Genomic DNA, 13,020 nt, shown 5'->3' on the forward strand with positions numbered 1-13,020 from the left:
GCGGCCTCGGCGATCGCTTCGCTCAACCCCTGCGCTCGGTCCGCATTGAGCAAACTGATCTCCCGGTGGCCGAGCACTTCAACTCCCCCTCCCATTCCCAGTCTGACCATTCTGTCATGGGCCTCCTCCAGTGCCATAGTGAGGCCTACCGGAAATTGGAGGAACAGCACCTCATATTTCGCGCGGGCAGCTTGCAGCCCAGTGGTATGAACATCGACTTCTCCAACTTTAGATAGTTCCTCTGTCCCTCTCTTCCCCTCCTCCTTCCCAGATCTCTCTCCCTCCATCTTCCTGTCTCCACCTATATCCTTTGTGATGTCTTGAGAGGTCGGGAGCTTTTCTCTTGAAGGTTGGGAGGTGTGGGTGCCGGAAATGAAAACAGAAACGTTCTTGTTTTCAAACTTAAATTCCATATATTTAGTCTTTTCCAAAAACAGGTAAACTTAATTGTTTGCAGACAGGTACACAAAACCAAAACAGGTAGTTAAATCAAAACTGTAGCTTGCTGCCTTCGTACAAAATATAACTCAAACACTGCTTCTCTCTGCTCCAGTCGTTGTCCCTCCGTTTTAGCTCTCTCACTGAGGCAATCAGCTCATTTGGTTCAGCTGGGCAGCAATCAGTGTCAGCAGCAATCAGCAGCAATCAGTGTCAGCAGCAATCAGTGTCAGCAGCAATCAGTGTCAGCAGCAATCAGTGTCAGCAGGGCAGGCAGCCCTGCTGACTATGGGTTTTGTAGTCTTTTGCTGGCAGCCATGATGGTTTGTAGTCCTTGTTGCATCCACCGGGAAGAAATGTATCTCCCCTCTATTACTCTACCTCTCATGACATCACACCTTCCTTTGTCCCGCCCCCCTGACATCAGTCTGAAGAAGGGTCTCGACCCGAAACGTCACCCATTCCTTCTCTCCTGAGATGCTGCCCGACCTGCTGAGTTACTCCATCATTTTGTGAATAAATACCTTCATTAAATTAGAGATCATTATTTAGATTTCTTCTGTGTCATGGCATCTATTTCTGGCCACCACGTAATAAGAGGTCAGTACCTTGTGGAACGTGCAGAAGAAATGGAAACAACATTTGGGTGCTGTATGCAGGCAAATCGAAGTTCTGATTCAGGTAGAAAAAGCTAAAGGAAATAAATAAAATGTTCTTAAAGAAAGTAAAGAATTTTTCTCTTGTAAAGTTCTAATAAAGGGTCTTCGACCTGAAACATAAACTGTTTCTCTTTCCAGTGATGCTGCTTGACCTGCTGATTGATGCCAGCACTTTTGGCTTTTATTATCCAAAATTCTGAGATATTTCAGCAATGGAAACTTTCTCCCAAACAGAGAGATTGTAACCAGAGAGAACAGATTTAAGGGAATTGGAAAAAAAGAACCAAGTTATTGGGAGGGTAGGGTGAGGTGGGAGTGGGGTAAATGGAGATGAGAATTTGTAACGCAGTGAAATGGAGAGAAGTTTCTAAGGAGGGATTGGAAGGAGATACTGACGCATTTTTCAAAAGGGAATTCAATACATGTTTGAAAAGAAGTACATTACAATTATTAGAGAAGGGAGTAGATTTCTTTCAAGGACCAGACTCAGGCACAATGCTTGACTTCAATACTGTAGAATTGTTTGATATTAAGATTAAGCATCACTAAAATACTTTTCCCTTCTGTACAAAAAAAAATGTTTTGGTAAATTAAACTGAAGGTTTAGTTTAAAAGGCAAATATAAAAAATAGGAATCATGAAGTTATCGTTGACCATGAGGAACGCCTACAAGAGGTGTAGTAAAATAATTCACAAATAAAAAGGTAAAAATATTAAATAAAAGCTTAGGTAAATTGACAGCATAAAAGAGACACTGATCTTGTGAAGGATCAGAAAAGTCTACATTCAGATCAGCTAACATTTCCTGTGGAAAATTATAACAGTAATGATGAATAAGCACAAGAAGAGAATTAGATTACCACTTAGTTCCAAAAATCGCAGTCCATTCACTAGCACCTTCCTCACCAATCTACTGGAAGGATGCTCCAGTTTGGAGAATTGGCCCGAAGAAAAGCCAAGCAATAGCCTGACATAATATTTCACAATTATATTTATATTTATAATTTGATATCCTGATATAATTTGATATGCTGATTTATAAAATATGTGAGAATTTGACCATAATTTCCAACATATGAAAATCACTTGGATGGTAGAATAGATGAAGGAATTTAACATTGATAACCAAAATTGAATAGGGTAATAAAAAAAGTGACTCTAGATCAGTAAGTTCCTGAGATTATAAAACAGGATAAAATTAATATTGTCCCAGAAAGACAGCAATTCATTAAAGAGGCAGAATATTGAAATGCAGATAAATTTTGGCAAACTTAATTGAGTTCATTGACAAAATAATAAGGTGTATTGATTAGAGGAAATGCAGTGAATGTCATCTGTATTGATTTTGAACAGGCATATTGCAAGGTCTACACGGCTTTTGTCAATAAAAGTTAATGTGCATGTTCAATGGAAGGTAAAATAATGAAAATGTAGGAAACTAGTCTGTTCATCTAAATTGGACTGCTTCCAACCCGTCACTCTATCCTCCCTTGCAAAGCTTGTCTCCGCTATGAAACCTGCAACCTGCCCCCTTGATCCTGCCCCCACTGCCCTTCTGAAGGATGTCATTGCAATAGCCGGTCCCAGCATCCTCTCTATTATCAACAGTTCTCTGGCCGCTGGCACTGTTCCAACCAGTTTCAAGCACGCGGTGGTCCAGCCCCTACTGAAAAAACCTAACCTAGACCCCACCTTGCCTAGCAACTACAGACCCATTTCCAAACGGCCATTCCTGTCAAAAGTCCTTGAAAAGGCAATTCTAAACCAATTAGTGCCCTACCTGCACCAAAACACCATCCTGGAAAGTTTCCAGTCAGGTTTCAGAGCCCACCACAGCACAGAGTCTGCCTTGTTGAAGGTACACAACGACCTGCTTCTCGCCATCGACACCGGCGACTGTGCAATCCTGCTCCTTCTCGATCTCAGCGCAGCGTTCGATACAGTGGACCACACCATCCTTATTGACCGTCTCCGGTACGCAGTTGGCATTGATGGCACTGCCCTGAGCTGGTTCGCTTCGTACCTCAAAGATAGGAGTTTCGCCATCAACATAGGCAGTTATTCCTCTGCTCCAGCTAGCCTCTCCTGCGGAGTTCCACAAGGCTCCATCCTAGGCCCCATTCTCTTCTCTCTATACATGCTCCCCCTTGGCCAAATCATTCAAAGGCACGGCATTTATTTCCACTGCTATGCCGATGACACTCAGCTTTACCTCCCCCTGAAACCCAACAACCAGTCAAATTTAAACAGCCTCTCACACTGCCTTGAGGACATAAAATGTTGGATAGCACAGAACTTCTTCCAATTAAATGAGAGCAAGTCTGAGGTCATCCTATTCGGCCCCCCCGACTCCATCAAATTGATAACAGGCAGTCTTGGAAGTCTATCCTGCCTAGTCAAACCACATGTCAAAAACCTCGGCATGATATTTGACTCTGCATTAAAATTTGATAAGCAAGTCAACGCTGTGGTAAAAGCCAGCTTCTTCCAACTTCGAACCATAGCTAAAATCAAACCTTTCCTCCAATTTGACGACACAGAAAAAATCATTCACGCTTTCATTTCCTCCCGCCTAGACTACTGCAACTCCCTATACACTGGGATCAGCCAATCTTCCCTGTCCCGCCTGCAACTGGTCCAAAACGCCGCAGCGAGACTCCTGACAGGTACCCATAAAAGGGACCACATCACCCCGATTCTGGCCTCTCTCCACTGGCTCCCTGTATGGTACAGAATCAACTTCAAGCTCCTCCTATTCACGTATAAAGCCCTAAATGGACACTCCCCCCCCCCTACATCAAAAATCTTCTAACCCCCCTCTCTAACTCCAGGTCCCTCAGGTCGGCCGACTTGGGGCTACTCACTATCCCGCGGTCTAGGCTTAAGCTCAGGGGTGACCGCGCTTTTGCGGTTGCAGCTCCTAGACTGTGGAACAGCATCCCTCTCCCCATCAGAACTGCCCCCTCCATCGACTTCTTTAAGTCCAGGCTCAAAACCTATTTCTACTCCCTAGCGTTTGAGGCTCATTGAGGAAGCGCTGTGAACTGTTTGCGTGCTACTGTATGTTTCATTTTTTTACCATTGGAACCTAATCAGATGTACAGCACTTTGGTCAACGTGGGTTGTTTTTAAATGTGCTATACAAATAAAATTGACTTGACTTGACTTGAAACAGAGATTAACTGTTTACAGTTATTTTACCAAAAGCAATAGCAATATTACTTGAGATTAGTTTTAGGACAATTATGACCTTTAATACATACTAGACCAAGTGGACCTGTTGGGCCCAAACCTCTCCTGCATTGGTGCAGCACCCTGCCCTCCCCATCCCCTCTCTCCTCAACCTCCCCCTCCCCTCTCCCTTCTCCCCCACTCCCCCCTCCCCCCCCCCCCCCTCCTCCTCCCCTCCTTTTAAACTTAAAAATGTGAATAACTTTAAAAATATAACACTGATTTCAATAAAACTACTTGCATTATGGTGAGTAAGGTGGGCCTAAAATTGTCGCGCTATCGTGTAGCGTTTTGGCTGAAGTTCAGTCACAAACAAGATAACAAACGAGAGTTTTAGTATATAGATGAGTTATCTTGTCATGGGCATGGAAGCAAATGACACAAACCCAGAGAGCCTGGCTGATGGTGAAAATCATAGTGACCCACTACAGAAGCATATATGATATTTAGAAAAAAACATGCAATAAGTACATTGAGTTATAAATATGTATAATAAGTGCAAGGAACAATTTAGTTTAGTTTAGTTTAGTTTAGAGATATAGCACGGAAACAAGCCCTTTGGCCCACTGGCGCCATGCCAACCAACAATTCCCGTTCACTAGCACTGTCCTGTGCACTAAGAACGGTTTTACAATTTTACCAAAGCTAATTAACCTTCAAATCTCTACGTCTTTGGCAGGGAAGTGAAGCACCTGGAGAAAACCCACGGGTCACAGGACAAACATACAAACTCTGTACACGTAACGCCCGTAGTCTGGATCAAACCCGGGCCTCTGGCGCTGTATGGCAGCAACTCTACTGCAGTGTGACCGTGCCACCCCGATTCCTGCACCTGAAGATAGAGGCCCAAGCAGATTCCTAGCATTTTCTGTTTGATTTCAGCTTTGATTTAGATCATAGGGGCCATGCTTGTTAATGTATCGATTTAAGGGGTTCTTCAGGGTCTTGTTCAAGGTCTCAACCTGAAACCTCACCTATCCATATTCCCCACAGTACCTCCATTTACTAAACCCCGAGTCATTGCTTTGAATGACCAACGAGCCACAATAAAAATGGAGTCACCACCCCCTCCCTAATTACGCGCTTCCTTAAAACATAACTACTTCCAAGAGGAAGGAAATGTATCCCCTTTCTCCTCTGTAAAATGTGGAAATATTCGGTTGAGAATGTCTTTAATATTTCTGCTCTTTTCTCAAATCTATTACTCAGCAATCAGTGCTGCCTCTTATCGGCTTTTGTTGGCACGGTTTCAAAAGGATCAGACCAGCCTTGGGGGAAGGATTCGATGAAATGAGATGAGCTCGGTAACTACTTCTGAGACATTTGAACTCCATTATTTTGAAGCAGATGAAAAGCATTAACAATGTGAGGTGTATAGTACTCCTTCCATTTCCCAGCAGCGGATAATCAACATGTCCCTAATTTTCAGTCTGTAAATTACCTTCCACTTTATGTAGGATTGCTCTCTCGTCCAACTGCTGGATGCCAGGAAGTTTAATCTTCTCAGTGGTTATGTGATCTTCTCTAATCCATGCTGCATAAAGGCTCCTCTGTGGCCCATTCGGAATGGGTTAAAGCCGAATCGTAGACTGTGCTTAGACAGGAAAGGAAATGTAAGATTTTTTTTGGGGGGGGGGGGGGATTCATTTCTTCCCTCTTCACAGAATCTTTTTCAAAATTAAGCCAATTAGAGCGTGAAATGTTGAGCAAGTTCGGGTGCAAAGCTAAATACGGAGAAGCTGGAGATATTTAATCATGTTTCCTTCCTTCATACATTCGTGCTCTGCATTCATCACAGTTAAGCCATAAAATAAGTATAGATTGCCCATAACCTGATATTTAATGCTAATATCTACTCTGAAAGATTATTCTTCAGGGCTTTCCATCATGGTTGTAAAAACAGTGGAAGATTGAGACGAGATTTCTTGATGTCAGCCCTTGAAATAGTAGCAGAGGTTGCAAATAAGCTCCCACTTTGCCATCATTTCAGTTTACACCGACATTCAAGCTCAAGATTTACCACAAGGAGTAATGCACTCTTTTTAGTTCCTACACCAGTGATCATAAACTTACAACCAGATGAAAGAGAGCTCTTGCAAAATCCTGAGCTCACTCCATGAAGTTACTTAATAACAAGGCAGAACGGGGCGGCATGTTGGCGCAGCGGTAGAGTTGCTGCCTTACAGCCCTTGCAGCGCCGGAGACCCGGGTTCGATCCCGACTACGGGTGCTGTCTGTACGAGTTTGTACGTTCTCCCCGTGATCACGTGGGTTTTCTCCGAGATCTTCCGTTTCCTCCCACACTCCAAAGAGGTACAGGTATGTAGGTTAATTGGCTTGTTATAAATGTAAATTCTCCCTAGTGCATGTAGGATTGATTTAATGTGCGGAGATCATTGGTCGGCGTCGACTCGGTGGGCTGTTTCCGCGCTCTATCTCTGAACTAAACTTCAAGTTATAAACTGGCGGCTCCACCATTTACAAAGATAAATCCTTGTGCTGTTCAATGGCTCTCTCGTCAGCTGTTAACTAGCCTCTCAATTGGACATAGCGCATGGGAGCATTCTGTACAAAACTGAGGAGTCCAAGAGTTGGCAATCTGTGGCCTTGTATGCAAACCAGAACCATTACAGAGAAGATGTAAACAGAATTGTAAAAAGTCACCCATGCATTGTTTTTTTCCAACATTCTCTCCCCCCACCCTCTCAATACATCAGCCAGTACGTGGCTAGAAGACATCATGATTTGAATTTGCTGCTTCATTACACTAGTTCCAAAGCACTTTGGGTATTAATCTCCCAGCAAATGAGTGGGAACAGCAGAATATCATTTGTACTTCAGAGCTGAGGTTAGTACAGAGAAGATGCAAGACCTTCTAGCTTCAGGTATTGAAATAGTGAAAGGTCTGGAGTGGATGTGGAGAGGATGTTTCCAGTAGTGGGAGAGTTTAGGACTAGAGGCCAGAGCCTCACAATAAAAGGATGTACCTTTAGGAAGGAGGTGAGGAGGATATTGTTTGGTCAGAGGAGGTGAGTCTGTGGAATTCATTGTCACAGATGGCTGTGGCGGCCAAGTCAATAGATATTTTTAAAGTGGAGATTGATAGATTTTTGATTAGGACGGGTGTCAGGGGGGTTATGGGGAGAAGGCAGGAGAATGGGGTTGAGAGGGAAAGCTAGATCAGCAAGGATTGAATGGCTTAATAGACTTGATGGGCCAAATGACCTCATTCTGTTCTAAAAACTTATGAACATAAAAAAAGCTCCTTTTTATTGTAAAGAAAACATAATTTAGACACATTTCCATTGATTTATAAAAAATTTAATACTGAGGAGTGTATTCGTCAGTCAGGTAATATTTTCCAATACAATAGTAAAAACTTTGATTATTGTACAAATTATTGCATAACTACTGCTGTGACTAAGCATTTAATTCCTCTTGAAATATTCAAATCTAAATTACATTTGGCACTATTGAAATTAAGATGCAAAGTCAAATATTGTTGTTGGTTTGGTGAAGCACTGCTTAAGATAACGTAACCAGATAATTGTTTGCTTTGTTGAAGCATTAGGCTCCCAATTTTTCTCCAAGCTGTCTGATCAAATCAGCAAAATCATCTGTGTTTTGAGACTTTTCTTCAAGCAGTTCATATCGGAGACTTGAAATATCTTGTTTGATTTCCTTGAGTTCACCTTGAAAATAACAAGCAAACAAATGATTATACCACAGAGATAAAGAGAAGCCGTGGAACAGAATTATCTTGTAAAGAAGGCTCGGAATTACAATAACAAGAACACAAGATATTGCTTTATTGAGGAAAAATAATCTCTGTTTAGGACTAAAATTCACAAACATGCAATCCAGTTCATGAAACTACAGATTGATAAAAAAAATTGTTCAAAAAACTAACTGTACTCTGGTAAAATAAAATACAAAACATTGCAATCATATACAATCTGTTTGACTATACCCTTTAGACTAATCTATTAATTATTTTACTTCTTTGTTCTTTTGGCACTGTAGATACCATAAAATTAAAAGTCTAGCACCCCTGAATTATCCCCCTCCCAAAAGTGATATCAACATGAAGAATGGTATTTATATTGTCTGCTATTCCCTTAACAATTTTTTTTCTGAAGGAGCTTTCTCGTATCAAATTTGTTGCATTAAGTAATTCTGTTTAAAATGTTGCTTGAATTTATACACTTTGTGATGAAATTTGGAAAACAGGATTTTTTAAAAATTGGCATAACATACACCCAAGTCAGTTATCATTCCATTTGATGCAGGTAAAAAATCACTCTACTCCCCTAGATTGAACCAGCTGCAACAGCACTTAGGAAGCTCGGCACAATTAAGGACAAAGCACTGTGTTAGACTGACATGGCATCAACTAGTCTCAGCATTTGCTCCCTTCGCCACCATGACGGCAGTGTGTACCATTTGCAAGGTGTCCGGCAGTAATGAGCCAAGCTAATGTTTGGCATCACCTCTAAAACATGTGGCCATAACCAGTAAGGATGGCAGAAACAGGGATACATGGGACTGGTGACACTTCCAGGTCTGCTTCTAAGTCTTCATCTGCTTATCCTGCACTTGACCTGAGATTGTTCAACAGTGCCATTGACTATCAAGAGAGTGGAAACATGGCTTGATCTTTCACGGAGGGATCTATAAATGCCTTAAAATATATCTAATGAATATATGAACAAGTTATTTAAGAATTAGTCATAGAATCGTACCATGTGGAAACAGGCCCTTCAGCCCAACTTGCCCACACTGACCAACACACCCCATCTGCGCAAATCCCATCTGCGTGCATTTGGACCATATCCCTCTAAACATACATGACCAAACGTATTTTTGAACATTGTGATACTACCTGCCTCAACTACCTCCTCCAGCAGCTCATTCCATATACCCACCACCCTTTGTGTAAAAAAAGGTGTCCCCCAGGTTCTATTGAGTCCCACACCCACACATTAAATGACACTGGAATTTACCCATGCAAATTATCATTCCATCCTCCACATCCCAATTTTTGTTGTGGATAAATTTAATCTGTTCCATTTTACCAGATGAGAAATTCATGTTCCACCAACACTCATGATTTAATGGGAAACCAAGTTAAAAGGGACAAAATGTCAAATGTTACTCAGATTAACAAAATGTAGTGGTTTGTTTTAGGAACAATCTAACAGATCATGGGCTACATTGTAACCTCTTGGGTTGGTTATCATTCTGAACGCTTTTGTTGTTCAAAAATGTTAAGAAACATCATTGTGCACTCCCAGGGGAGGTGGTGGAACCAGCTACAATCCTGGCATTGAAGAGGCTTTTAGTTAGGCATGTGGATATGCAGGGAATGGAAGGATATGGATCACATGCAGGCAGAGGAGATGGACTGCCATCAGTCCGAAGAAGGGTCTCGACCCGAAACGTCACCCATTCCCTCTCTCCCAGATGCTGCCTGACCTGCTGAGTTACTCCAGCATTTTGTGATACCTTCAACTTGCCATCTTGTTCAGCACAGTCTACATGGCCATTAGGCCTGTTCCTGTGCTGTACTGTTCTATGTTCTCTGTTCAATTTGATGAAACCTGAAATGTTATAAGTTGCATTTTTGCAGAACGGAAAATTGGGAAGACTTCATTGCCAAGTTGATCAGAATTGTAGTCCACATAAAAAATATCAAGTTTATTGACGATCCCCATTTCATGGTTGTGCCTTTGACCTACCTTCATTGACATCATCTTTCTCCCTATCCATTTGTGCTTTTAGTACGTATCTCTTTATAAGACGCTTCATTATTTTCTGCAGGTAAGAAAGAAATAGGAAGACTGTTACTGGGCCCACAACAACTGGCATGTACTACATAGAGCAATGTCAGAGCATAGAACTAAAATCCAGCAGGTCATTCCATTAGTTCATTGATTCACATCTGTAACCAGATTCTAAATAAGACAAAGTGCTGGAGTAACTCAGCAGGTCAGGCAGAATCTCTGAAGAACATGGATAGCTAACGTTTCAGGTCGGAGCTCTTCTTCAGACTAATTGTGGTGTGGGGAGGAATGGAAGAAAGCTGGAAGAGAGGAGGGGCAAATCAAAGCCTGGCAATTGATAGGTGGATACAGATGGGTGAAGCTTTTGATAGGTAGATGTTTGGACAAAAGCCAGTCAGAGGTATAAGACAAAACAATTGGAGAGTTGCGGATTGTGAAGCCAGAGAAAGGAATGTAGATGGTAAGAGGGGAGAAATAGGTGTGAGTGCAGGTGGAGCACAGGGGAGAGAGACGAAGAAAGGGTTGGTTGTAAGCCACCCAAGCGCATTATTAAGAGGTGCTGTGCGCCTAGTTTGTGAATGGCCTCAGTCTGGCAATTGGAGGAGGTCCGGACAGAAAGGTCAGTCTGGGAGTGGGGAAATACTTAGCAACAAAGAGATCCCGTAGGCCTTGGCTGAGCATGCCCAAGTGTTCGGTGAAACTGTCGTCGAGTCTACGCACAGTCTCGCTGATGTACACGAGGCCATATCAATAATGAGACGATACGACAGAACTTTATTTATTCCAGGAGGGAAATTGATCTGCCAACAGCCTTTACAACACAAAATACATGGAACGTGAAATTAAAGTGACGGGTGGAAAGGATTGGGGATGTGCAAAGATTGGGGAGGGGGTGGGTTAGGGGAGGGGGAGTCAGTCTCAGTCTACCCCAGGACAGAAGGGAAAGGAGTTGTAAGTTTGAAAGCCACAGGGAAGAAGCAGGATCTCCTGTGGCGTTCGGTCCTGCATCTTGGTGGAACTAGTCTTTTTGCTGGAAATACTCCTCAGGTTGACTAGTGCGACACCACGCATATATCAGAAAGATTGGAAAGATTATCCCCTCTCATCATTCTCTGCCCCATAGTGTTCCTAGTTTATGTCGTTGTGGTAGGATGTGGCCCTTCAAGGATTGACACCCTTCTCAGATTGATGGAATCAATTGTCAGAAGCTGCATCCAATTTAGTTTGGTCCCACTGGGGGCGCTGGTCCCAGTCTAGTGCGTGTGACTAGGGGTAAACCAGCTTAGAAACATAGAAACATAGAAAATAGGTGCAGGAGTAGGCCATTCGGCCCTTCGAGCCTGCACCGCCATTCAATATGATCATGGCTGATCATCCAGCTCAGTAACCTGTACCTGCCTTCTCTCCATACCCCCTGATCCCTTTAGCCACAAGGGCCACATCTAACTCCCTCTTAAATATAGCCAATGAACTGGCCTCAACTACCTTCTGTGGCAGAGAATTCCACAGACTCACCACTCTCTGTGTGAAGAAATGTTTTCTCATCTCAGTCCTAAAAGACTTCCCCCTTATCCTTAAGCTGTGACCCCTGGTTCTGGACTTCCCCAACATCAGGAACAATCTTCCCGCATCTAGCCTCTCCAACCCCTTAAGAATTTTATGTTTCTATAAGATCCCCCCTCAGTCTTCTAAATTCCAGCGAGTATAAGCCTAGTCTATCCAGTCTTTCTTCATATGAAAGTTCTGCCATCCCAGGGATCAATCTGGTGAACCTTCTCTGTACTCCCTCCAAGCCCAGAATGTCCTTCCTCAGATTAGGAGACCAAAACTGTACGCAATTCTCCAGGTGCGGTCTCACCAAGGCCCTGTACAACTGCAGCAGAACCTCCCTGCTCCTATACTCAAATCCTCTTGCGATGAATGCTAACATACCATTCACTTTCTTCACTGCCTGCTGCACCTGCACGCTTGCTTTCAATGACTGGTGCACCATGACACCCAGGTCGTTGCATCTCCCCTTTTCCTAATTGGCCACCATTCAGGTAATACGCTGCTTAGTAATGTTTGACCAATTTCATGACGTTAGCATGTGGGCTGAAGGTGCCCAAATACAAAACACATTAGTTTATCACTCCACAAACAGCTGAGATCCAACTTATAGGCAAGAGTTTCAAAGAGAACAAAAGGGAAGAGCTCTGGGAAAACTTTCACGAAAGTCTGATCTAACTACAAGTACTGTAGGTTTGAAAAGACTTTGAAATTAATTACATTATAGTTTTGCACAGTCAAAAGGTGTTCTCAAATCATTAAATTGAGAAAGATCTGCTGTCTTTTTCATTTATTTTTCAATTCTCACTTTGAAGTAAACCCACTTTCTATCTGGTTACCCAATTATACGACAGATCACGCTAACCTAGCATGTTCGCTTTTGCAGCAAGGTTATACAGACTTCTCACAGATCATCATCTAATAGAAGTACACAGCCATGCCATCTCCGGAGCTCGGGGCCACCAGAACACATGCTATCCACAATCAGTATCCCATTCCTGCCCTCACCCCATACCCCCCGACTCCGCTATCATTAAGAGCTCTATCTAACTCTCTCTTGAAAGCACCCAGAGAATTGGCCTCCACTGCCTTCTGAGGCAGAGAATTCACAGATTTACAACACTTCGAGTGAAAAAGTTTTGCCTCATCTCCGTTCTAAATGGCCTACCCCTTATTCTTAAACTGTGGCCCCTGGTTCTGGACTCCCCCGACATTGGGAACATGTTTCTTGCCTCTAGCGTGTCCAATCCCTTAATAATCTTATATGTTTCAATAAGGACCCCTCTCATCCTTCTAAATTCCAGTGTATACAGGCCTAGTCGCTCCAGTCTTTCAACATACGACAATCCCGCCATTCTGGG

General features: G+C 42.8%; 1 protein-coding gene across 1 annotated transcript in view; it reads right to left on the minus strand.

Moving 5' to 3' along the window:
• Nucleotides 1-7,802: 7,802 nt before the first annotated feature.
• The window catches only part of LOC144595591 (short transient receptor potential channel 6-like), a 104,690-nt gene continuing 99,472 nt past the window's right edge, over nt 7,803-13,020 (minus strand). Inside the window, exons 11-12 of the mRNA XM_078403157.1 lie at nt 10,067-10,142; nt 7,803-8,020 (exon numbers count right to left, since the gene is read on the minus strand). Coding sequence (XP_078259283.1) covers nt 7,896-8,020; nt 10,067-10,142 — 201 coding nt within the window. The 3' untranslated portion in view covers nt 7,803-7,895. The remainder of the gene's footprint in view (nt 8,021-10,066; nt 10,143-13,020) is intronic.

This window comes from Rhinoraja longicauda, chromosome 7 (assembly GCF_053455715.1).
Source record: "Rhinoraja longicauda isolate Sanriku21f chromosome 7, sRhiLon1.1, whole genome shotgun sequence".
Lineage (NCBI taxonomy): Eukaryota > Metazoa > Chordata > Chondrichthyes > Rajiformes > Arhynchobatidae > Rhinoraja > Rhinoraja longicauda.